At 41.6% G+C, this 25,298-nt stretch overlaps 2 protein-coding genes across 4 annotated transcripts; both read left to right on the forward strand.

The window, feature by feature from the left end:
- The first annotated feature begins 11,483 nt into the window (after nt 1-11,483).
- Nucleotides 11,484-14,970, forward strand: LOC306888543 (uncharacterized protein). Of its 3 annotated transcripts, XM_079446907.1 has the most exons (6): nt 11,516-11,612; nt 12,014-12,101; nt 12,752-12,806; nt 13,343-13,485; nt 13,562-13,933; nt 14,597-14,963. In XM_079446907.1, the coding sequence occupies exons 1-4, from the start codon at nt 11,531-11,533 to the stop codon at nt 13,481-13,483; spliced, it is 366 nt and encodes a 121-aa protein (XP_079303033.1). In that variant the 5' UTR covers nt 11,516-11,530; the 3' UTR covers nt 13,484-13,485; nt 13,562-13,933; nt 14,597-14,963. The 3 variants fall into 3 exon arrangements, 2 of the variants coding, with proteins under 2 accessions (XP_079303032.1, XP_079303033.1); XM_079446906.1 differs by having other exon boundaries at nt 11,484-11,612; nt 13,343-13,933; nt 14,597-14,970; XR_013785756.1 differs by lacking the exons at nt 11,516-11,612; nt 12,014-12,101 and adding an exon at nt 12,110-12,343 and having other exon boundaries at nt 13,343-13,933; nt 14,597-14,970.
- A 5,577-nt stretch (nt 14,971-20,547) lies between these two features.
- On the forward strand, nt 20,548-24,151 carry LOC306888517 (extracellular calcium-sensing receptor-like; the record flags this gene model as incomplete). The annotated part of the gene is made up of 6 exons (XM_079446872.1): nt 20,548-20,768; nt 20,989-21,280; nt 21,518-22,345; nt 22,480-22,707; nt 22,811-22,934; nt 23,029-24,151. 6 exons carry the CDS (start codon nt 20,548-20,550, stop codon nt 23,940-23,942), a joined length of 2,607 nt encoding a protein of 868 aa, XP_079302998.1. The 3' UTR covers nt 23,943-24,151.
- Nucleotides 24,152-25,298: the final 1,147 nt, after the last annotated feature.

Genomic DNA, 25,298 nt, shown 5'->3' on the forward strand with positions numbered 1-25,298 from the left:
GATTTTAACAGTCCTTATTGTAGGTTTCACACGTTTGATGACTGGGGTATACTTGGGGAGCAGGAACAAAGAGAGGTGATCAGACTGACCCAGGTGGGGGAGGGGTGTGACTTTGTAGGCATCACTCACATTAGTGTAAACGTGGTCCAATGTTTTATGTCCCCTTGTAGTGCAGGAGACATTTTGATGAAATTTAGGGAGAACAGATCTAAAAGTGCAGTGATTGAAGTCCCCAGCAACGATAAAGGCTCCATCCGGGTGCAGGGTTTGTAATTTGCTAATAGCAGCACAAAGTTCTTTCATAGCCACGTTAGCATTAGCGTCCAGAGGTACATAAACTGCAGCAGCAACAATGCAAGTGAACTCACGTGGTAGATAGAATGGCCTGCACTTGATAATCAGGAACTCCAGCTCAGCAGAGCAGTAGGTATCAACAATGACAGAGTCTTTACACCATGATTTATTTACATAAATGCATACTCTACCACCCTTGTTTTTACCAGAGGTTGCTGCTACTCTGTCAGCCCTGAAGAGAGAGCGTCCATCCATATGCACCACGCTGTTTGGGACATCGTTGCAGAGCCATGTTTCAGTGAAGAACATAACATTACAGTCCATAAGCCATTTCTGTGTGAGGGTCCAGATCTTTAGTTTGTCCATCTTGTTCATCAGAGACCGTACATTGGCAAGGAAGATACTGGGCAGAGCTGGTCGATGTGGGTTTAGCCTTAGCTTAGCACGCAGCCCTAAGATACTAGAAAAGGTAGTATCCTCGTAATTATATTCCTTCTTAGAGAAAAATAGTGTTTGTGAGGAATTCCAGTCAGGATTTAGACCATATCATAGTACTGAGACTGCTCTCATTAGAGTTAAAATTACCTGCTTCTATCATCTGATCGTGCTTGTATCTCTTTATTAGTTATACTGGATCTTAGCGCTGCGTTCGACACTGTCGACCACAACATTCTTTTAAATAGACTAGAACACTGTGTTGGCATTAGTGGAAGTGCATTAGCATGGTTCAAATCGTACTTATCTGAACGCCATCAGTTCGTAGCAGTGAATGAAGAGGTATCATATCAATCACAAGTGCAGTACGGAGTACCTCAAGGCTCAGTACTAGGGCCGTTACTTTTCACGCTTTACATGTTACCCTTGGGAGATATTATCAGGAGACATGGTGTTAGTTTTCACTGTTATGCTGATGATACTCAGCTGTATATTTCTTCGCGGCCCAGTGAAACACACCAAATTGAGAAACTAACAGCTAAAATGCAGCAGCTAGAGTCCTTACTAGAACCAGGAAGTACGACCATATTAGCCCGGTTCTGTCAACACTGCATTGGCTCCCTATCAAACATCATATAGATTTTAAAATCTTGTTAATTACTTCTAAAGCCCTGAATGGCTTAGCTCCTCAGTACTTGAGCGAGCTGTTATCACATTATAGTCCTCCACGTCTGCTGCATTCTCAAAACTTGCCATTTGATAATACCTAGAATATCAAAATCGACTGCGGGCGGCAGATCCTTTTCCTATTTAGCACCCAAACTCTGGAACAATCTACCTAATACTGTTCGGGAGGCAGACACACTCTGTCAGTTTAAATCTAGATTAAAGACACATTTCTTTAACCTGGCTTACACATAACACTAATACACTTATGTTATTCAAATCCATTAACCTGTTAACCTTCACCCCCATTTGGGGTCTCGCAGGTGAAAATAACCTACCTAAATTAAAATGGTAACAGTTTGTGACAAAGTGTGCTTACACAAACAAATTAGGTATCTTTGGAAAGAAGACACTCTGGTCTTTACTATCTATCATCCAGAGTTGATAATGCTCAAAAAGATAAAAAGTTATAGGCACTGACGTGCCTTGAAAAATATTTTTCCACACTGAATGTTTTTTTATTTAATATACAAATACATGAAATAAGTCCTGGAGCAATCCAGTAAAGTAATGGATCGTAAGCCACATGTCTCATGAGTTCATATTTCAAATTTGAAGAAGATACCATGAAAAATGAGATTCCTGCAATATTTTTTCTGAAACTATTTATAGTCCCCCCACCCCTGTTTGAGGAAAAATAACCATCAAATGGATTGCAGAATTATACAAGATATTTTAGTCATTATACATGTTCCTGCATAGTTTTTCGATTATAAAATAATAGACAGATTTATTTGAGCACAAAAAAATACAAAAATAATTATTTGAGTAATAAAAAAGGAAAAAAAAATAGAAAACAAATGCTTTGTATATAGTATGTATACTGAAGTATTCTGATTGCCAGACATGGAGTGATATTGCCAGACATGGTCATAGAGTCAGTAATCACACGCTGATGTGCTTCCATTCAGATGATAATCAAACAGATGGGCCATATAATCAATAATAGCTGATCAATGAATCACAATGATAGCCGTCATAGTGTCGGTAATAAACACGCTGATGTCCGTCCATACATATTATAATCATGCAGATACAGCCACATTCCCCACACAATACACACACACACATATAAAAAATGTAGAAGAAAAAAAAAAACAGTTTTTTATGGATAAAGCAGATCGCTAAATTACGCCCCGATCAGATGACAGCGTGCGTCAGAGCTGACTGGAGGGAGCGCCAAATTCAAATAATCTATATTCCGCTTTTCTGAGACTTTTTTTTCCGTGGACGGTCTCATTCTGTTTGTAAAACTGTATGCTACAACACCGTGTTGTTTTTTTTACCACCAAGACGCTGTTTTTGCGCGTAATTTATTCCATTACGGACGCGAACAATAACTCTCTGAAGAAATGAAATGTAAACAAAGGAATATTCATCCTTATTACAACGTTATTGTTTCGCTGGACTAAAAGTGCTCGCTGGGATGTTGTTCTGTGGACCCTTACCTCTCTAACTAAACTGGGATTTCAGCAGTGGACGCGTTTGTGACTCGTTATTACAATGAATCTGGTACGTACTGCTTTTTTAATCTGCTTGTTTTGATGTGTACTGCTTGCACAAATGTAGCAAATACATTCCTTATAAGCTTTCCATCGGAAAACAGCGATCTGTCGTCGATGCTTGAGGCTTAGACCTTCAGAAGGATATATAGTTTGTCAAGATTAACTTTGTCCCGTTTCATTTATTCTATTAGAAAACAATGACACATGCAAACAAAGAGTGTTCAGTGCGACGTCGCTCTGGTGAACGTTAACAGGTTAAAGCATTGTTAGGCTGCATTAATTAGATCAACCGGAACCAGGAACACTCCCCATAACACATGATGTACTCGTTACATTAGATTAGATTAGATTAGATTCAACTTTATTGTCATTGCACATGTGGGTACAAGGCAACGAAATACAATAGAGAAGAAGAATACAGCATAACATGAGGAAGGAGAGGAGAAAAAAATAATCCCCATACTATGCTCCTTCGGGAGTACAGTGTGAGAACAGCAAAAACACCTCAGCAAAAAAAACACAATCAATACAGAGACACAGGACTTGCAACAGGGGGGGGGTTATCCAGCTCAGACGAGCAGCCATCCGGTCCTGCAGCCTCTCAGCGCTAATCACAGACCCGCTTGTCAGACTGGCGGTACAAAGCGGCAAAGGCGTTGGATGGGGGTTTGGGAGGTGAATGCATATCTGTATATATGTGTGTATGTGTGTGTGCATGTGAGTTTGTGTATTTGTAGGCCTGGAGATCCGCCACGCTGGTATTCAAAACAAGTTGTCTCAGTCTGCAGATTGTGATAGCGACACAGCAATTGCCATGGAAATGGCCTTGATCGAGACCCAGACGGAGTCGACAATCAGCAGGTGTCTGTGGAAGGGGGCAGGAAGCAAGAGCGTCTCACTGCAGTGCTCTTCCGGGGGGTTGTCGTGAGCTTTTCCGTGATAGAATCCATATTGCGGTTGATAATCTCAGTCTCAGTGCTGACCGCTCTTCCCACTGCTTCAATCATGACGGGCAGCCTTGTGAGGCTTTGGACAGCTGTTCCCATCTTCTGAATTCTCTGATAACCCAGGGCAAAGCCTAATCCAATCAGCAGAAAACCCGTTATCATGATTCTGAATAGGTATGTCTTCAATGTCCTCCACGGAAAGAGCCGCCAGACACACGACCCGCCATCTCTCCCATGAGTCCATCGTGTAGCCAGTAGCGAACGTTCCGGCCGGACAATTGGGCTCCCCCGAACCCAGGCTTCTCGTAGAAAAGATGGTGTCAATTGCGTTGAGAGACCAGTTGATCAAATCCATGATTTTTCGGTTTAGAGAGCAGTGCAGAAAGAGTCTCTCAAGTGTTAGACAATAGACTAGACGAGAAAGCAAGCAGGGAAGATAAGGGGAGGAGAGAAGAGAAAAAGCGTCCGCCTTCGCTGAGAGCCGGGAGATACATCATAAGAAGAATGGCATCTACGCTAATATTTGTCTGTTTCTATTCTGTTTCTCAGCCCGTGTCCGGATCAGATGGTGGATCGGCGCCGGGAGATGATTTATGTGGCCCTGATCGTCGGCAGAGGCCGCACACCTGGATGAGCGCCAGAGACAGATCCCCAGTGAAGACCCCGCCACTTAGACAGCCATCGGGAAAGACCACTGGAACCAATTGAGCCACTGACTTTTACAATCTGACTTTGCTGCAGTTTGGAATTGAACTGCTGGTTCATTTGGCCAGAGGAGGACTGGCCCCCCAACTGAGCCTGGTTTCTCCCAAGGTTTTTTTCTCCATTCTGTCACCGATGGAGTTTTGGTTCCTTGCCGCTGTCGCCTCTGGCTTGCTTAGTTGGGGACACTTAATTTCCAGCGATATCGTCAACCTGATTGCAAAGACACTATTTAAACTGAACTGAGCTGGATGATGACATCACTAAATTCAATAATAAAATGCATTTAACTGAAAATTGACACACTATTTTCCTTTTTTGATATTGTGCAGTTGCTTCCCAGATAGCAGACGGATGTGGGCCACTTCAGGCATTGATGCGGCACTGGTGGCCTTCTTATGGCCCGCACCAAATGTGTCTGAGCCTGAAGTGGCCCACATGTAAAATGGCAAATATGGCCCAAAAAATGTAAATCACATCTGGGCCATTTTAGGCAAAGATGCGGCACTCATGACAATGTGTAATCTGAATCTGAGCCTAAAGTGGCCCATATGATAGATAATAAACATGGCCCAAATATGACAAACCAAATGTGGGCCACCTATGGCAAAAACGTGGCACAATTGACAATGACTAATCTGGATGTAAACCAAATATGGCCCACATATGTTTCAGCAAATGTGGCCCAATTATCTTAAAACATATCTGGGCCAGGTTGGGCAAAGATATGGCACAGTGGCACTGGCTCATCTGGATGTGAGCCAAAAGTGGCCCACATTTAATCCTGAAAATGTGGCCCAGTTATCTCAAAACATATCTGGGCCCGGTTTGGCAAAGATATGGCACAGTGGCACTGGCTCACCTTGATGTGAGCCAAAAGTGGCCCACATATAATCCTGAAAATGTGGCCCAGTTATCTTATAACACATCTGGGCCAGGTTTGGCAAAGATATGGCTCAGTGAATACTGGCTCATCTGGATGTGAGCCAAAAGTGACCCACATATAATGTTGCAAATGTGGCCCAGTTATCTTATAACACATCTGGGCCAGGTTTGGCAAAGATATGGCTCAGTGATCACTGGCTCACCTGGATGTGAGACAAAAGTGGCCCACATATAATGTTGCAAATGTGGCCCAGTTATCTTATAACACATCTGGGCCAGGTTTGGCAAAGATATGGCACAGTGGCACTGGCTCACCTTGATGTGAGCCAAAAGTGGCCCACATATAATCCTGAAAATGTGGCCCAGTTATCTTATAACATATCTGGGCCAGGTTTGGCAAAGATATGGCTCAGTGAATACTGGCTCATCTGGATGTGAGCCAAAAGTGGCCCACATATAATGTCGCAAATGTGGCCCAGTTATCTTAAAACATATCTTTGCCAGGTTTGGCAAATATATGGCACAGTGGCACTGGCTCATCTGGATGTGAGCCAAAAGTGGCCCACATATAATGTTGCAAATGTGGCCCAGTTATCTTATAACACATCTGGGCCAGGTTTGGCAAAGATATGGCACAGTGACCACTGGCTCATCTGGATGTGAGCCAAAAGTGGCCCACATATAATGTTGCTAATGTGGCCCAGTTATCTTATAACACATCTGGGACAGGTTTGGCAAATATATGGCTCAGTGACCACTGGCTCATCTGAATGTGAGCCAAAAATGGCCCACATATAATGTTGAAAATGTGGCCCAGTTATCTTAAAACACATCTGGGCCAGGTTTGGCAAAGATATGGCTCAGTGACCACTGGCTCATCTGGATGTGAGCCAAAAGTGGCCCACATATAATGTTGCAAATTTGGCCCAGTTATCTCAAAACATATCTGGGCCAGGTTTGGTAAAGATATGGCTGAGTGACCACTGGCTCATCAGGATGTGAGCCAAAAGTGGCCCACATATAATTTTGCAAATGTGGCCCAGTTATCTTATAACATATCTGGGCCAGGTTTGGCAAAGTTATGGCTAAGTGACCACTGGCTCATCTGGATGTGAGCCAAAAGTGGCCCACATATAATATTGAAAATGTGGCCCAGTTATCTTATAACACATCTGGGCCAGGTTTGGCAAAGATATGGCTCAGTGACCACTGGCTCATCTGGATGTGAGCCAAAAGTGGCCCACATATAATATTGAAAATGTGGCCCAGTTATCTTATAACACATCTGGGCCAGGTTTGGCAAAGATATGGCTAAGTGACCACTGGCTCATCTGGATGTGAGCCAAAAGTGGCCCACATATAATATTGAAAATGTGGCCCAGTTATCTTATAACACATCTGGGCCAGGTTTGGCAAAGATATGGCTCAGTGACCACTGGCTCATCTGGATGTGAGCCAAAAGTGGCCCACATATAATATTGAAAATGTGGCCCAGTTATCTTATAACACATCTGGGCCAGGTTTGGCAAAGATATGGCTGAGTGACAACTGGCTCATCTGGATGTGAGCCAAAAGTGGCCCACATATAATGTTGCAAGTGTCGCCCAGTTATCTTATAACACATCTGGGCCAGGTTTGGCAAAGATATGGCTAAGTGACCACTGGCTCATCTGGATGTGAGCCAAAAGTGGCCCACATATAATATTGAAAATGTGGCCCAGTTATCTTATAACACATCTGGGCCAGGTTTGGCAAAGATATGGCTGAGTGACCACTGGCTCATCTGGATGTGAGCCAAACGTGGCCCACATATAATGTTGCAAGTGTCGCCCAGTTATCTTAAAACACATCTGGGCCAGGTTTGGCAAAGATATGGCTCAGTGACCACTGGCTCATCTGGATGTGAGCCAAAAGTGGCCCACATATAATGTTGCAAATGTGGCCCAGTTATCTTATAACACATCTGGGCCAGGTTTGGCAAAGATATGGCTCAGTGACCACTGGCTCATCAGGATGTGAGCCAAAAGTGGCCCACATATAATATTGAAAATGTGTCCCAGTTATCTTAAAACACATCTGGGCCAGGTTTGGCAAAGATATGGCTCAGTGGCCACTGGCTCATCTGGATGTGAGCCAAAAGTGGCCCACATATAATGTTGCAAATTTGGCCCAGTTATCTCAAAACATATCTGGGCCAGGTTTGGTAAAGATATGGCTGAGTGACCACTGGCTCATCAGGATGTGAGCCAAAAGTGGCCCACATATAATTTTGCAAATGTGGCCCAGTTATCTTATAACATATCTGGGCCAGGTTTGGCAAAGTTATGGCTAAGTGACCACTGGCTCATCTGGATGTGAGCCAAAAGTGGCCCACATATAATATTGAAAATGTGGCCCAGTTATCTTATAACACATCTGGGCCAGGTTTGGCAAAGATATGGCTCAGTGACCACTGGCTCATCTGGATGTGAGCCAAAAGTGGCCCACATATAATATTGAAAATGTGGCCCAGTTATCTTATAACACATCTGGGCCAGGTTTGGCAAAGATATGGCTAAGTGACCACTGGCTCATCTGGATGTGAGCCAAAAGTGGCCCACATATAATATTGAAAATGTGGCCCAGTTATCTTATAACACATCTGGGCCAGGTTTGGCAAAGATATGGCTCAGTGACCACTGGCTCATCTGGATGTGAGCCAAAAGTGGCCCACATATAATATTGAAAATGTGGCCCAGTTATCTTATAACACATCTGGGCCAGGTTTGGCAAAGATATGGCTGAGTGACAACTGGCTCATCTGGATGTGAGCCAAAAGTGGCCCACATATAATGTTGCAAGTGTCGCCCAGTTATCTTATAACACATCTGGGCCAGGTTTGGCAAAGATATGGCTAAGTGACCACTGGCTCATCTGGATGTGAGCCAAAAGTGGCCCACATATAATATTGAAAATGTGGCCCAGTTATCTTATAACACATCTGGGCCAGGTTTGGCAAAGATATGGCTGAGTGACCACTGGCTCATCTGGATGTGAGCCAAAAGTGGCCCACATATAATGTTGCAAGTGTCGCCCAGTTATCTTATAACACATCTGGGCCAGGTTTGGCAAAGATATGGCTAAGTGACCACTGGCTCATCTGGATGTGAGCCAAAAGTGGCCCACATATAATATTGAAAATGTGGCCCAGTTATCTTATAACACATCTGGGCCAGGTTTGGCAAAGATATGGCTCAGTGACCACTGGCTCATCTGGATGTGAGCCAAAAGTGGCCCACATATAATATTGAAAATGTGGCCCAGTTATCTTATAACACATCTGGGCCAGGTTTGGCAAAGATATGGCTAAGTGACCACTGGCTCATCTGGATGTGAGCCAAAAGTGGCCCACATATAATATTGAAAATGTGGCCCAGTTATCTTATAACACATCTGGGCCAGGTTTGGCAAAGATATGGCTGAGTGACCACTGGCTCATCTGGATGTGAGCCAAAAGTGGCCCACATATAATATTGAAAATGTGGCCCAGTTATCTTATAACACATCTGGGCCAGGTTTGGCAAAGATATGGCTGAGTGACCACTGGCTCATCTGGATGTGAGCCAAAAGTGGCCCACATATAATGTTGCAAATGTGGCCCAGTTATCTTATAACACATCTGGGCCAGGTTTGGCAAAGATATGGCTAAATGACCACTGGCTCATCTGGATGTGAGCCAAAAGTGGCCCACATATAACGCTGTAAAAAGGCACAGTTATCTCAGAATGTATTTGGGCCAGTTTTGGCAAAGATATGCTACAGTGGCACTGCCTCAGGTGTGAGCCGAAAGTGCCACCCATATGGCATGGCAAATATGGTCCATATAATTCATAATAATTTGGGCCACATTTGGAAAATATACGGCACAGTCAGCATTGGCTAATCAGGGTGTAAGTCTAACTTGGCCCACATTCGAAATATGCCCCCCAAAAATGTAAACCTACGTGGTAAGTCCATTTCTGGCTTAGATGCAACACTTCTGACAATGGCTAATTTAGCTTAAAAAGGACAGACTTTGAAACTGCCTTGAATTTTTTTTTAACAACATTTAACAATATTTTTTGGTATAGATGCAGCAGGCACTTAGGCTGTGTGTCGTGTCCACCAATGCGTTTTTTTTTTCACGCGATTGGTATGTTTATTCAATTGTTTTCAATGGGAGTGCCGCGTTTTTAAAACGCCATGCATTTTTCTGGCTATAAAGCGCTGAACACTCAGCGTTTTTTATAGATCGGCGAGAGTTAAAGAATGTTAAACTTTGGTTAAAACGCTCATTACTGTCACTTTCTACCAGACCGTCCAATCACAATGGAGGAGGGGCGGGAAAAATACCACACCGACCAACTGTCACAACATTCTTTCTGTACAACATCAAATAGCAGAGTAGATGGAAAAATTATATTTCTGGTTTCCGAACATACGTGTCTATACCATATGACATCCGTACTATACAAACATTATTAGTATTATACAAATTATCAGCGAAATCAGTTACAAGTAAACTGTGCTACGGATATTCTGTATAGCAACAAAGCGTCTCAAAAAAAAAAAAAAAAAAAAAAAACAACAACAAAAACGCTGCACTGCCAAAACACTTTCAATCGCCCACAGCTAGGTGTTTTCAGTAGATTGCCTATAGCATTTTCGGCTGGCTAAAAACGCTTTGGTGGACATGTCCTTAGGCTGGATGTGAGGCTACATGTACTTACATCTATAACATATATGCTATTGCTGACATATGTTTTGTAGGTAGAGTGTCTCGAAAAGTTCAAGTGTCTAAGTTCAAACTTATGAAGAGTTTTTTATGGTTTTGGGATGTGCAAGAAGATACTTTAGTTGCTGTTTGTGCAAAGCTTGGGGCACAATGATTTTGCCAAGTACTGTATCAACATATTTTTGTTGATCTTGGAACATCATTCCTGTCCATAAAAATAGTCCTAACCCTAACCCTACAATCAGAGGGAAATGATAATAACACTGATCTAGAAGCATGGTTGAAAGCCTAAACTTGGCATAACTTCAAACTTCAATTCTAATTGGTCGATATGAATGCTGTTCCAGGATCAATAAAGATGTTGAGCCAGGAACATGTTGTAGCCTACTCGGTGAAACCTTGCTTGCTTGCTAGCAGTGTCATATAGGCCTAACTTCTAAAGCAGACACGGATAAACTTCCAATGAGGCCTCAAGATGAGTTAAAATTATGACAAATTAGTCAATCAAGATATTTCTTATTATTTGGCTATTTTTATAACAAATGTACTGGATTTGTTGTGGAGAATAGGACTATAAGGAGACATTGAAGTCAAAAAGGTTGTGATTCACTGTTCCTATGTGTCTCAAGTGACCCCACAAAGGGTAATATTTGAAACCCCCTTAAAATATTCAAATATTTAAAAATAATCCAATTCAAATATTCAAATATTGAAAATATATTAAAAAAATAATATTTAAAAAATGAAATAAACATATTTTAAATAAACAAATAAACATTTAATTTTATTACATTCAGGGTTCTCAAGTTTTATCAAAATCTTGATGCGGTTAGGGGGGGAGCCCTAATGGAGCCCCAATTTTACCCATTGTTCATAATTAACCAGCACAAATTGAAATTATAACAATTGGTAAATCTGATAAATGACAGAGCAATTCATCACATCAAAAATACTCTTTAATGTTATATTTCAAAATGACAAATATACACAAATTACAAAAATATAACAAATTGCTCAAGAGTACACACTCCAGCTTATGAAAAGTGTTTTGTGTTGTAAGTGTTTGTTGCACATTTTGATGCCTTGATAACAGGGGTAGGGGTCTCCCAGACATTTTCACTGTCATAATGGATGACAGTGTTCCGTCCAGAGCCAACCTGTTTCTAGTTTTGATTTTGTTCAAACCTATCTCCATCAGGACGTGTGTTCGCGCGATGTTGTTGGTTGCCTAGTAACGAACGTACAGTGGCCGAGAATGTTCCGTCAACTTTGTTCGCGCATCTATGTTGCCTACACGTGCTGGCAGCAGGAAACGTCACTTTGGCTGTATCCGAAATCGCCCCCGGTTGGCATTGCCTTTTCAGCGTGAGAAATACACGGCGTGGCGTACAGCGTGTGAACTGGTTGAATTGCGTGTGTCTCACGCCCACATTTCTGGCTTAATATAATTTACATTTATACAACTGTCATTTTTAGGCTATAAATAATCTGTTTTAAAGATAAAAAATATATAATTTTAATTGACATTATAATTGATGAAATACGATTAAATGAACGACAAAGCTCTTGTGAGAAAATATTATTATTTTGATAATTAACTTTTTCAGCCCTCTGCATTCATGAAAAAATTGTCACATTTTTTTGCTTCAGCTTACTTACTTATTAGAGATACGATCTCTATTTTGTTTATAACAAAATATTTACTGCATTTGAAGTTGTCTTTGAAAAAAAAAATCAAACTGATTCGGCCCTTTAAATTTAAACAGCCGTAAGGCGCGAAAAAGGCGCTCGAAACCAGAAGGTCAGAGGATTGTCGGTTGGAGGGAGGACGAATACTGCAAACAAACAATCAAGGTAAGATCGATACATTTATATTTTCTTAGCGATTGCTTCGTTATATCCATGTTGTATGAGTTAATGGAATAACTTCTAATTTCGAAGTAACATTATTTTGGCAGTTTATAGCTCTAAGGTAGATCTATTATGGTTATCGAATGCGAAATGAACAAGTATCGATTGAACGGCGCGCCAATACATTTAGATTTGCTCATGTTGCTCCGATCTTGCCAACCTTCAGTCAGTTCTGCACGGTGAAAGTATTTAACTCTTGTCTTATTTTGGCACAACAATGAAAAATGTATATATAATAGCCTATAGTGTAATTTTTCATTCATGTTTATACATTGGGCATACAGTAATACTGTAGTAACTGCACTAGTTTTATTACTTTGTGACAGCATTTTTCGTTAACTAGCAATAATGCACAAATTACTACATGCTTTTTCTTACAATAAAAGCTTTTATGAGATGATTACAAAGTAACAATAGCCTAATAGATATTATTGAGCAAGTTGGTTCAGGTATTATTACTCTATGTATTTCACATTTTTAGTATACCCTAGTAATTTTAAAATTAGTTTGCCTGCTTTTTTTTTTTTTTTCATTTAATGTTTTGAGTCAGGATGTTTTTCACCTTAATAACACATTGATGTGATTTGCTACAGAAAACTGCTGGTGGGAATAAAATGCTACAGTTTAGAGTTCACTGTCACCATTAAGGTAAGCTGCTGATACATTTCATGTGGTACAAAATAAAAAAGTATCAAGGAATTTTTTTTTTGTTTTGTTCGTTTATATAAGCTACAATTTAAAAGTGTAATTTAAAGTGTAAAACTTAAAACTTTAAAGTGTAATTATTATTTTTAAACAGTTCTTATAAATACATACAGTATGTAATTCCATCCAAAAAAATTTTTTGAGGTGACTCAATCATGATCATGAGGTGACTAAAGATTCCCAGTTCCCAGCCATATTATACAATGATTTATTGCTTGTCTTTGTTGAATAATACAGAAGATAAAGAGCTTAAACAACTAGTATATTAAATCGCATTATTAGTAAAAAAAAAAAAAAGTAAAAAAAATAATTTTTAAATAAAAAACACATTTAGATTATTTTCCAAAATCGTTCGACTAACATTATTACTTGTTCGGCCTCAAACTCTGACCATGATGACATTGTGTCACTACTAAAAGAGATTGAATCTGATCTTAGATTTGTTAGTCTACCTCTACTCCGTGTGTTTCTCTGCACAGACCCTGTGCACCCAGAATGCGATCTTCCCAGATGTCCTTCATCTCCACCCGAAACCGCTTCGCCCCCCTCCGCGAGACGGAACGCGATGCTGTGATCGTCGGAGGCTCCATCGTCCGGCACGTCCGTGCTACGTCAGCTGAAGGTAGAGTGCACACTCACTGTTTCCCCGGTGCTCGTGTTCTCAATGTTTCTGCGAATGTTTACCCGCGATCCTGAAGGGCAACGAGAACATCGGTGCTGTCGTGCTGCACGCGGGGACAAACGACATCAAGCTGCGGCAGATGGAGACACTGAAGAGGGACTACAGGAGCCTGATCGAGACGGTACGCAGCACATCGCCCGCGGCGACGATCATCGTGTTAGGACTGCTTCCCACGTATCGACAAGGAAACGAAAGGTTCAGTAGACTGTTTGCTTTAAACGAATGGTTATCGTCATGGTGTAAAGAACAGAAACTGCTCTTTGTTAATAATTGGAATCTTTTCTGGGAGCGTCCTAGGCTTTTCCGTGCTGATGACCTGCACCCCAGCAGAGTCGGAGCGGAACTCCTGTCGGACAACATCTCCAGGAAGCTACGCTCCATATGACTAGTAAGACAATTCTCAAATAACTGCCATGAGGACTTTTGTTCTACCCACTTAAATGATAGAAGTACTTGCGTTGTCCAATCTATACAGACTGTGTCTGTTCCCCGAATAGCGAGGTCTAAATATAAATTTAATGCAGGATCTAGAAAAAATCTGACCGTGATTAAACCAGAAAAACGCAAAATAAACGAACAAAAACTATTTTTAAAGCTTGCGCTCCTAAATATTAGATCACTCGCACCCAAAGCAGTTATTGTAAATGAAATGATCACAGATAATAATTTTGATGTACTCTGCCTGACTCGATAAAACAAAAACAACAAGCAGCCGAAATAGTGGAATAAAGTCGTTATTTTTGTTTGTTTTTTTGCGCACAAAAAGTATTCTCGTCGCTTGATAAACTTATGGTTGAACTAACATGAACAAACAGTGAATGACTGTAACATTAAAAAAGCTTAATAAATAATGCAGTTCATGTTAGTTAATACTAGTTAATACATTAATTAATGTTAACAATTAAGGCCTTAGAGTTACCAAACTGTTTAATACACTGGTAGTTCCAGTCCATTTTTTCCCCATTCAGTATTAATGTGCTATTGCTATTAAAACACTATTGTAAAATCAGCATTCAACAGTGTATTTTGTTTTTGTGTGTATCCAATAAAGGCTTGCAAGATTGCCATGATGACGCAGATGGCCCAGCCAAGGTGGTCAAATTCTTTAATTTTGGATGGCTCCATTTGCCAATGTCTTCTAGTGTGTTTACTTCTGCGTTGTCTGTTTTTTTTTTGGATGACCAACTGGAAACATGTTTTGTTTTGTTTTTTTGTTTAGTTCTAAGATGCTTTATATGCACATATTTTGTGTTTTTATTATTATTGCTATTTTTTTTTTTAGATTGCTTTCCAGTTTTGAAAATGGAAACTTGCACTTGGTTGTTCTTTGACAATATTAATAAATAATGCAAATGTTTTCAGAAATGTGTTTAAATCATCTGTTGTAACTTCTCTTAACATAAAAAGGGGGCATTTTTAAATTTCTCTTTAGTTTATATCTCTTAGTGTCAATGATATGGCACAGCATGCACACACAAAAACACACAGTTATGGTTTATTTATGTAATTCTTGGCTAACATGTGGCTGAACAACTGGCCTACTTGTGGAGCAGATCTGGCAAACAGGAGTGCATTGCAAAAGTGCCACCATTCCATGCTGCATGAGGAATGTTGGGAAAGACCAGGGTTTGTATAAAAATCAACTGTGGCCAGGTGTGGTTTATTTGGTTTGTTGTTGGGTTACATGTGGCATTGCTATGGCTTAATTGTGGCCCAAATCTGGCAAACAGGAGTGGACTGCCTTAAGTGCCATAATGTTCATCTGGCCCACATACCGTGTGGAATGATGGCACTTGGGCGGTCCTCTCCTGTTTGCCAGATTTGGGCCACAATTAAGCCAAAGCAATGCCGCATGTCAGCCGTAAACAAAACAAATGAAGCAGAACTGGCCCACATCTGGCCCAGACACCAAAATTGCTGTGGCCCAGATCCGGCCCACACTTGACACTTTCATCTGGCCCACATACCGCGTGGAATGATGGCACTTGGGCGGTCCGCTCCTGTTTGCCAGATTTGGGCCACAATTAGGCCAAAGCAATGCCGCATGTCAGCCGTAAACAAAACAAATGAAGCAGAACTGGCCCACATCTGGCCCAGACACCAAAATTGCTGTGGCCCAGATCCGGCCCACACTTTACGTTTTCATCTGGCCCACATACCGCGTGGAATGATGGCACTTGGGCGGTCCGCTCCTGTTTGCCAGATTTGGGCCACAATTAAGCCATAGCAATGCCGCATGTCAGCCGTAAACAAAACAATTGAAGCAGAACTGGCCCACAACTGGCCCAGACACCAAAATTGCTGTGGCCCAGATCTGGCCCACACTTTACGTTTTCATCTGGCCCACATACCGCGTGGAATGATGGCACTTGGGCGGTCCGCTCCTGTTTGCCAGATTTGGGCCACAATTAAGCCATAGCAATGCCGCATGTCAGCCGTAAACAAAACAAATGAAGCAGAACTGGCCCAGACACCAAAATTGCTGTGGCCCAGATCTGGCCCACACTTGACGTTTTCATCTGGCCCACATACCGCGTGGAATGATGGCACTTGGGCGGTCCGCTCCTTTTTGCCGGATTTGGGCCACAATTAAGCCATAGCAATGCCGCATGTCAGCCGTAAACAAAACAAATGAAGCAGAACTGGCCCACATCTGGCCCAGACACCAAAATTGCTGTGGCCCAGATCCGGCCCACACTTGACGTTTTCATCTGGCCCACATACCGCGTGGAATGATGGCACTTGGGCGGTCCGCTCCTGTTTGCCAGATTTGGGCCACAATTAAGCCATAGCAATGCCGCATGTCAGCCGTAAAAAAACAAATGAAGCAGAACTGGCCCACATCTGGCCCAGACACCAAAATTGCTGTGGCCCAGATCTGGCCCACACTTGACATTTTCATCTGGCCCACATACCGCGTGGAATGATGGCACTTGGGCGGTCCGCTCCTGTTTGCCAGATTTGGGCCACAATTAAGCCATAGCAATGCCGCATGTCAGCCGTAAACAAAACAAATGAAGCAGAACTGGCCCACATCTGGCCCAGACACCAAAATTGCTGTGGCCCAGATCCGGCCCACACTTGGCCAGTTCTGCTTCATTAGTTTTTTTTTTACGGCTGACATGCGGCTTTGTTATGGCTTAATTGTGGCCCAAATCTGGCAAACAGGAGCGGACCGCCCAAGTGCCATCATTCCACGCGGTATGTGGGCCAGATGAAAACGTCAAGTGTGGGCCGGATCTGGGCCACAGCAATTTTGGTGTCTGGGCCAGATGTGGGCCAGTTCTGCTTCATTTGTTTTTTTTACGGCTGACATGCGGCATTGCTATGGCTTAATTGTGGCCCAAATCTGGCAAACAGGAGCGGACCGCCCAAGTGCCATCATTCCACGCGGTATGTGGGCCAGATGAAAGTGTCAAGTGTGGGCCGGATCTGGGCCACAGCAATTTTGGTGTCTGGGCCAGATGTGGGCCAGTTCTGCTTCATTTGTTTTGTTTACGGCTGACATGCGGCATTGCTATGGCTTAATTGTGGCCCAAATCTGGCAAACAGGAGCGGACCGCCCAAGTGCCATCATTCCACGCGGTATGTGGGCCAGATGAAAGTGTCAAGTGTGGGCCGGATCTGGGCCACAGCAATTTTGGTGTCTGGGCCAGATGTGGGCCAGTTCTGCTTCATTTGTTTTTTTTACGGCTGACATGCGGCATTGCTATGGCTTAATTGTGGCCCAAATCTGGCAAACAGGAGCGGACCGCCCAAGTGCCATCATTCCACGCGGTATGTGGGCCAGATGAAAGTGTCAAGTGTGGGCCGGATCTGGGCCACAGCAATTTTGGTGTCTGGGCCAGATGTGGGCCAGTTCTGCTTCATTTGTTTTGTTTACGGCTGACATGCGGCATTGCTATGGCTTAATTGTGGCCCAAATCTGGCAAACAGGAGCGGACCGCCCAAGTGCCATCATTCCACGCGGTATGTGGGCCAGATGAAAGTGTCAAGTGTGGGCCGGATCTGGGCCACAGCAATTTTGGTGTCTGGGCCAGATGTGGGCCAGTTCTGCTTCATTTGTTTTTTTTACGGCTGACATGCGGCATTGCTATGGCTTAATTGTGGCCCAAATCTGGCAAACAGGAGCGGACCGCCCAAGTGCCATCATTCCACGCGGTATGTGGGCCAGATGAAAGTGTCAAGTGTGGGCCGGATCTGGGCCACAGCAATTTTGGTGTCTGGGCCAGAAGTGGGCCAGTTCTGCTTCATTTGTTTTTTTTACGGCTGACATGCGGCATTGCTATGGCTTAATTGTGGCCCAAATCTGGCAAACAGGAGCGGACCGCCCAAGTGCCATCATTCCACGCGGTATGTGGGCCAGATGAAAGTGTCAAGTGTGGGCCGGATCTGGGCCACAGCAATTTTGGTGTCTGGGCCAGATGTGGGCCAGTTCTGCTTCATTTGTTTTTTTTACGGCTGACATGCGGCATTGCTATGGCTTAATTGTGGCCCAAATCTGGCAAACAGGAGCGGACCGCCCAAGTGCCATCATTCCATACGGTATGTGGGCCAGATGAAAGTGTCAAGTGTGGGCCGGATCTGGGCCACAGCAATTTTGCTATCTGGGTTTGACACAATATACATTGTAAAAAGTGCTATATAAATAAAGGTGACTTGACTATAAATACACTACTTTAGTGACAAGACAAAGAGATGTAGTTGTTGCGAGAACTGCATTGACAGGAGCAATGGCTGTCCTCTCCACCATGTTTAAAGTTTATGACCCGCCCAACTCTGAAACTCGGGTATCAAAATTATTTCCAAATTTCCCAGTAGAAAATATTACTTGAGAGGCCGTTCACGTCTAATTTCCGATTAGGAAACTCGTATTTACGATAATTCCGATAGCACGTGAAGGCAGCATTAGTCTTACATTCAAATATTATATCCAGTTTTCTTTCACAATATATCAAATATTTTCTGTGGTAATAAATTATAAAATAAGACTAAATGCATTAATTATACAAAAGCATCAATTCTGAGTTGTGAAATGTGTGGCAGTTAATACAGTGATGGCCAAAAATATCGGCACTTTTGGTAAATATGATCAAAGAATGCTGTGCAAATTAATTAAATCTGCATAGTTAATCCCGTTGATCTTTTATTTAAAAAATTCACAAAAATCTAACCTTTCATTGGATAATAAGAATTTAAAATGGGGGGAAATATCATTATGAGATAAATGTTTTTTTTCTCAAATACACGTTGGACACAATTATTGGCACCCCTAGAAATTCTTATGAGTAAATTAAGTATTTTAGGAGTAAATTATATTCCCATTCATCTTCACAATTTTGAGCACTCCAGGGTGATTATGAACATGAAATTATCCAGCCATGGCTTCCTGTTTCACAGAAATATAAATAGGAGGGAAAACAAAGTCCAAATTCCCTTAATCATCCATCACAATGAGAAAAACCAAAGAATATATTTCTGATGTGCAGCAAAAGATAATTGAGCTTCACAAATTAGTGAAGTGGCTTTAAGAAAAGAGCTAGAGCACTGAAAATTCCCATTTCCACCATCAGGGCAATAATTAAGAATTTACAATCAACATAAAATGTTACAAAACAGCTGCAGAATTGCAGAAAATAACTGAGTCTCGTGGTCAGAAAACCTTAAAAAAATTGTCAGACATCACCAGATGTTTGGGAGAGTTTCAAGAAAAAATATCCTAGCTCACCCAAAAACAAACTCCAGCATATTCAGTCATTAGACACGACTGGACCTTCAAATGGGCCTGGCTTCTATGGTCAGATGAAACTAAAAAATTAGCTTTTTAGCAGCAAACACTCAAGATGGCTTTGGGGAACACATGGATAAAAAGTACCCCATGTGTATAATGAAATATGCTGCTGAATTTTTGATGTAGTGGGCCTATATTTCTGCTGGAGGTCCTGGACATCTTGTTTAGACACATGGCATCATGGATTATATCAAATACCAACAGATAAAAAATCAATAAGTGACTGACTCTGTAATGGGCCATGTTTGGATTTTCCAACCGTACAATAATCCAAACACAAACCTCAAAAACAAGACGAAAATGGGTCACTGAGCACAAAACCAAGCTTCTGCTATGGCCATTCCAGCCCTCTAGAAAATGAGTGGGGTGAACTGAAGAGAAAAAGCACCAACATGGAGTTGGGAATCTAAAGGGTCTGGAGTGATTCTGGATAAAGGAATGGTTTCTGATCTCTTGTCAGGTGTTATCTAACCTCATCAGACAATATAGGAGAAAATGCAGAGCTGTTAAACTGGCAAATGGAGATTTCAAAAAGTATTGAATAAAAGGGTGCCGTTAATTGTGGCCAATGTGGATTAGAGAAAAACATTTATTTCATAATGATATTTACCCCCATTTTAAATTCTTATTATCCAATGAAAGGTTAGATTTTTGTTATTTTTTTTAATAAAAGATCAAAAGGATTAACAATGCAGATTAATTTTCACAGCCTTCTTTGATCATATTTACATAATAAGCATGTACATCATGAATCCATTTTCCAAATCGTGTTTTTGGCTTATCCTGAACCACTATAGTACACCTATAATAAGTGTTTATATTCAGACTATTTTAGACTGGTTTGGGTAGGTACCACAGCAGAGTACCTGCGTGCTTCGTCATAGACATAAACTTACAATGTTCTTTCCGCAAGACACATGCAATTCTGTTTATTAACTGCTAGAGAGCCAAAAGTTACGGACTGCAGCTTTAAAGGACTGATTTAGAAAAATAACAAACATCAGTACTACCCAGCAAATTAAACACAAAAACAAATATAATTTGTTGTGTTTTTTAATTACAAAAATAAATAATAAAGTGATTGGAAGGTGACATCCTGATTTCTAGGTATGTCCATTTGGCACCGCCCACTCTTTTAAAATAACACCCCACACAATCTTCATTATAAATTAGTGAGCTGAGGGGGTGGGTGGCTCAGAAAAAAGCAAGCGATGAGGATCAATCTGTATATTTCTCTATACTGCTTCTTTAACTGTATTTCTGCAGCTTCTGTACTCACATCAGACACATGTCAGCTCCAGGGGCGATTTCGGTTAAACAGCGTCTACCAGGATGGAGACGTTATACTTGGAGGCCTTTTTCAGGTTCATTTCTTCACAGTTTTCCCAGATCTGAGCTTCAAAACAGAACCAGAACCGCCATACTGCGAAAAGTGAGTCCAGAGGCAGAAATATGAATACTCTGCTCTTTTACCTCAGTTAATTTGTTGAATATATATATATATATATATATATATATATATATATATATGTGTGTGTATGTATGTGTGTATGTATGTATGTATGTGTGTGTGTGTGTGTGTGTGTGTGTGTGTGTGTGTGTATGTATTGAAACAACTGTTAATGTCAACATTTAACTTTTGTTTTTCCAAGATTTGATATGGAAAGCTTCCAGCAAGCACAGACCATGGCTTTTGCAATAGATGAGATCAATAAGAATCCAAACCTACTGCCTAACATCACTCTTGGTTATCATCTTTATGACAACTGTGTGAGACTAGGAATGGCGTTCCGGGCTGCCATATCCCTAGTTAGTGGGACTGAGAAGACCTTCTCCAACCTCAACTGCACTGGCCCTCCGCCAGTAGTTGGTATTGTGGGGGATCCAAGTTCAACTCCTTCCATTGCAATTTCCAGTGTTCTGGGGCTGTTTCGAGTACCTATAGTAAGATGGGATGAAAAAAGTACAAATACACTGTATGCATATTTTTGCACTTTTCAGTTAAATGTTGTGTCCTTTTCAACCATATATATCCTTGATCTGCTTCTTCCAGAAAATACTTTATTATTTGATTGTGCTTGAAAAAAATGAAAAAAGCATCTGATCATTTTGTTGATCGTCACTCTATTTATTTTTTATTTTTTTCTGTTTTATATCTTCTCTCTCCATCTAACTTATTAGGTTAGTTACTACGCCACCTGCTCCTGTTTGAGTGACAGGAAAAAGTACCCCTCTTTCTTCAGAACAATCCCCAGTGATGCCTTCCAGGTGCGGGCTATGGTTCAGATCTTGAGGCATTTTGGATGGACCTGGGTTGGTCTCATCTACAGTGATGATGACTATGGCATTTATGCTGCTCAGTCCTTCCAGCAGGAAATGCAGCTGTTTGGACATTGTGTTGCTTTTTCTGAAATCCTGCCCCATGATAACAACCCCAGAGATATTCAGAAAATAATAGGAATGATTCAGGCCTCTACAGCTAGGGTGGTGGTTGTTTTTTCCACTTCATCCTTTTTGTTACCTTTGATGGATGAAGTGGTGTCGCAGAATATGACAGGCAGGCAGTGGATTGCGAGTGAAGCATGGGCCACTGCACCTGTATATCACACTCCACGTTTACTGCCCTTCCTAGGGGGTACACTGGGCATTGCCGTTAGACGTGGAGAAATACAGGGACTTCATGAGTTTTTGCTACGTATTCGTCCCAGCAATGAACCAGGAAATAATATGCTGAGGATCTTCTGGGAAAACATGTTCAGGTGCAGTTATGAAATTGGGGCTACAGTGAAAGATGGAGAGCAAGTGAAAAAGGTGTGTACAGGACAGGAGGATCTGAGCACCACAAACACACCGTACACTCATGTTTCTGGGTTGAGAGCACCATACAATGTTTATAAGGCAGTTTATGCCCTGGCACACGCACTTCATAACCTAATGCAGTGTGAAAAAGGGAGAGGGCCATTCAGTGGGAATGGCTGTGCCGACATAACCAACCTGAAACCCTGGCAGGTAAGACCCACAGGTATAGTAAAGATTCTCTTCAGGCATATAGATCAGCTGTATGTGGAAAAGCAATATATTTGCTTTATTAATTCAAATTTCAGATAAATATATAATACCTGTCCTGTCTAAAAACTGTACAGCTGGTTCACTACCTGCAGAAAGTGAGCTTCACCACAGGATTTGGGGATCATGTGTCATTTGATAAGAATGGAGATGCTCTGGCAATCTATGATGTGTTGAACTGGCAGCCAAGCTCTGATGGATCAATAAGCATCTACACAGTTGGTGTAGTAAATGAAGGAGCGACTACAGGGATGGTGCTCACACTGGATGAGGATGCAATATACTGGAACTTTGAGACAAAAAAAGTAACTAACATTGACAAATGAGAATAATTAATAGAGGCAAAGATTGTCATTATGTAAAAGAGATGAGAAAGACATAGCTTATAACAGATGATGTCTTTTTCAGCCCCCACGATCTGTGTGCAGTGAGAGCTGCCCCCCAGGAACCAGACGAGCTACACGCAAGGGCCTTCCTGTCTGCTGTTTTGACTGCCTGTCATGCGGAGATGGAGAGATTTCAAACACCACAGGTGTTTATTTTATTGAGGAAATTGTTGTTTGAAAATTTGAAAGTAACTTTGATCCATCTTACATTTTCAACTTCTCTCTTTTACTTAATCACAGATGCTATTGAGTGCACAATGTGTCCAGCTGACTTTTGGTCCAATCCAGATAAGGATCAGTGTGTCCCAAAAGAAATAGAGTTTCTGTCCTATGAGGATCCTCTGGGCATCTCTCTGACCACTGCATCTCTGCTTGGCACTTGCTTCTGTGGTCTTGTGATGATCGTCTTCGCTCTTCACCGTAACACTCCCATAGTGCGTGCCAATAATTCAGAGCTCAGCTTCCTGCTGCTGTTGTCACTCAAACTGTGTTTCCTGTGTGTGCTGCTGTTCATTGGCCAGCCACAGTTGTGGACATGTCAGCTAAGACATGCTGTGTTTGGCATAAGCTTTGTTCTGTGCATCTCCAGCATCCTGGTTAAGACTATGGTAGTAATAGCTGTGTTCAAGTCATCTCGACCTGAGGGTAAAGGGGCAATGAAATGGTTTGGAGCAGTTCAACAAAGATGCACAGTTCTGGTCTTAACAGCACTTCAGGTTGTGATATGTGCAGTCTGGCTATCAACTGCCTCTCCAACACCACATAAAAACAACCAGTATACTCGCTCTAAAATAGTATATGAATGTGCTATAGGCTCAATGGCTGGTTTTTCTATGCTGCTGGGATACATTGGACTGTTGGCAGCAGCAAGCTTCATGTTAGCCTTCCTGGCAAGAAATCTACCAGATAATTTTAATGAAGCAAAGTTCATCACTTTTAGCATGCTGATATTCTGTGCTGTGTGGATTGCGTTTGTTCCAGCATATGTGAGTTCACCAGGGAAATATGCAGTGGCTGTGGAGATATTTGCCATTTTAGCTTCTAGTTTTGGGTTACTGATGGCAATATTTGCCCCTAAATGCTACATCATCCTTTTACATCCAGAGAGAAACACTAAAAATGCCATCATGGGAAGAGAAACACAAAAGAAATAGTTTAACATCCTGCCTGCATATCTCTGTGTATGAACCTTCAAAATAATCAATCAGTCAATGCCCTGCTTGTAGACGTGTGTAAGTGTTTCTAGTTTCAGTTGTATGTAATTCAAAAAAATGACTTACAGTACATGCAGATGACTCATGCAATGCCTGTTTTGCATACTGTATTGAAACATGATATATTCACTGAAGTAACATTAAACTGTAAAAAAAAATAATGTATGCGTTTACTGGTTTTTAATTTTTTTAATTCTTCTTCTTCTTATTATTATTATTATTATTTTAGATCAGCATCTCCCTCATATGCATAATAAAAAAGTAATAAATACAAAATATAAGCAAATTATGACAGGGTTTGTGCCACTAGTGGAGGCATCCTCATGCTAGCATGTGCACCTGGGGCTGCAAGCCATTGATAGAGAAAAAGATAAGAGGGAAAGGTCTGATTAGTTGTTGAATGACTAATGGTGTGTTCACACCAAACGTGAATGTATGTAATCTACTTACGCTTATAATTACAAAGTCGATACAAAGATGCGTATAGAGGCGAATTCTAGGGGTGTGAACCTACACTGGTCTCACGGTTCAGTTCGATAATGATTATCATGTCATTGATTTGGTTCAATTCGATATCATGATGCATCACGATGCATTGACTATGCACTGCATCCTCAAAATTTAATTTTACTTCACATGTATACAATTTTGTCAATAAATACAAGCAGTCAGATATCTGAACTGAACCTTTAATTTTACCTGTTCAAAGAAAACATGCTTCTTGAATGTATCATGTTTGGATGAGCTGGATCTGCCTTGGCACTGACAGGCGTTAACAGCTCAGGGTGAAAACGTCTGATGTGGTCTCTCAAGTTAGTGGTATTGCCCCCTGAATATTTTATTTGTGTGTGACATGATTTACACACAGCGTGGACACAGGACGTCTTCTCCAGGTCGTGCTTACCAGGTTGTGCATAAAAGCCAAAATGTGCCCAGATGTCGGCTTTTAAAGTAGTTGGATCATTTTTAATTACTCGCACTCACATCTCGCCTCCCTCCGCCATTGTATGCTACCGCAACAAAGCACGTATGCGACAACTGACGTCAGAAAAGCGTCAGTACGTTATAATCGGTTATGGTCTATTACTGTACCGATGCTGAATCGTCCTCGTCTGCATCACGATGCATTGTAGGAACGATTAATTTCGACACCCATAGCAAATTCGCGCCGGGCATCATGAATGACATGAAATGCGCGTCACGTTTGCCGTGAACGCGCGATATTCGCCTAAATTGCGTCTTCCACGCAAGTTCAAAAATTTCAACTCAAGGGAAAAATTTGCATGACACGTTCTC

The sequence above is a fragment of the Barbus barbus genome (assembly GCF_936440315.1).
Source record: "Barbus barbus genome assembly, chromosome: 22".
NCBI lineage: Eukaryota > Metazoa > Chordata > Actinopteri > Cypriniformes > Cyprinidae > Barbus > Barbus barbus.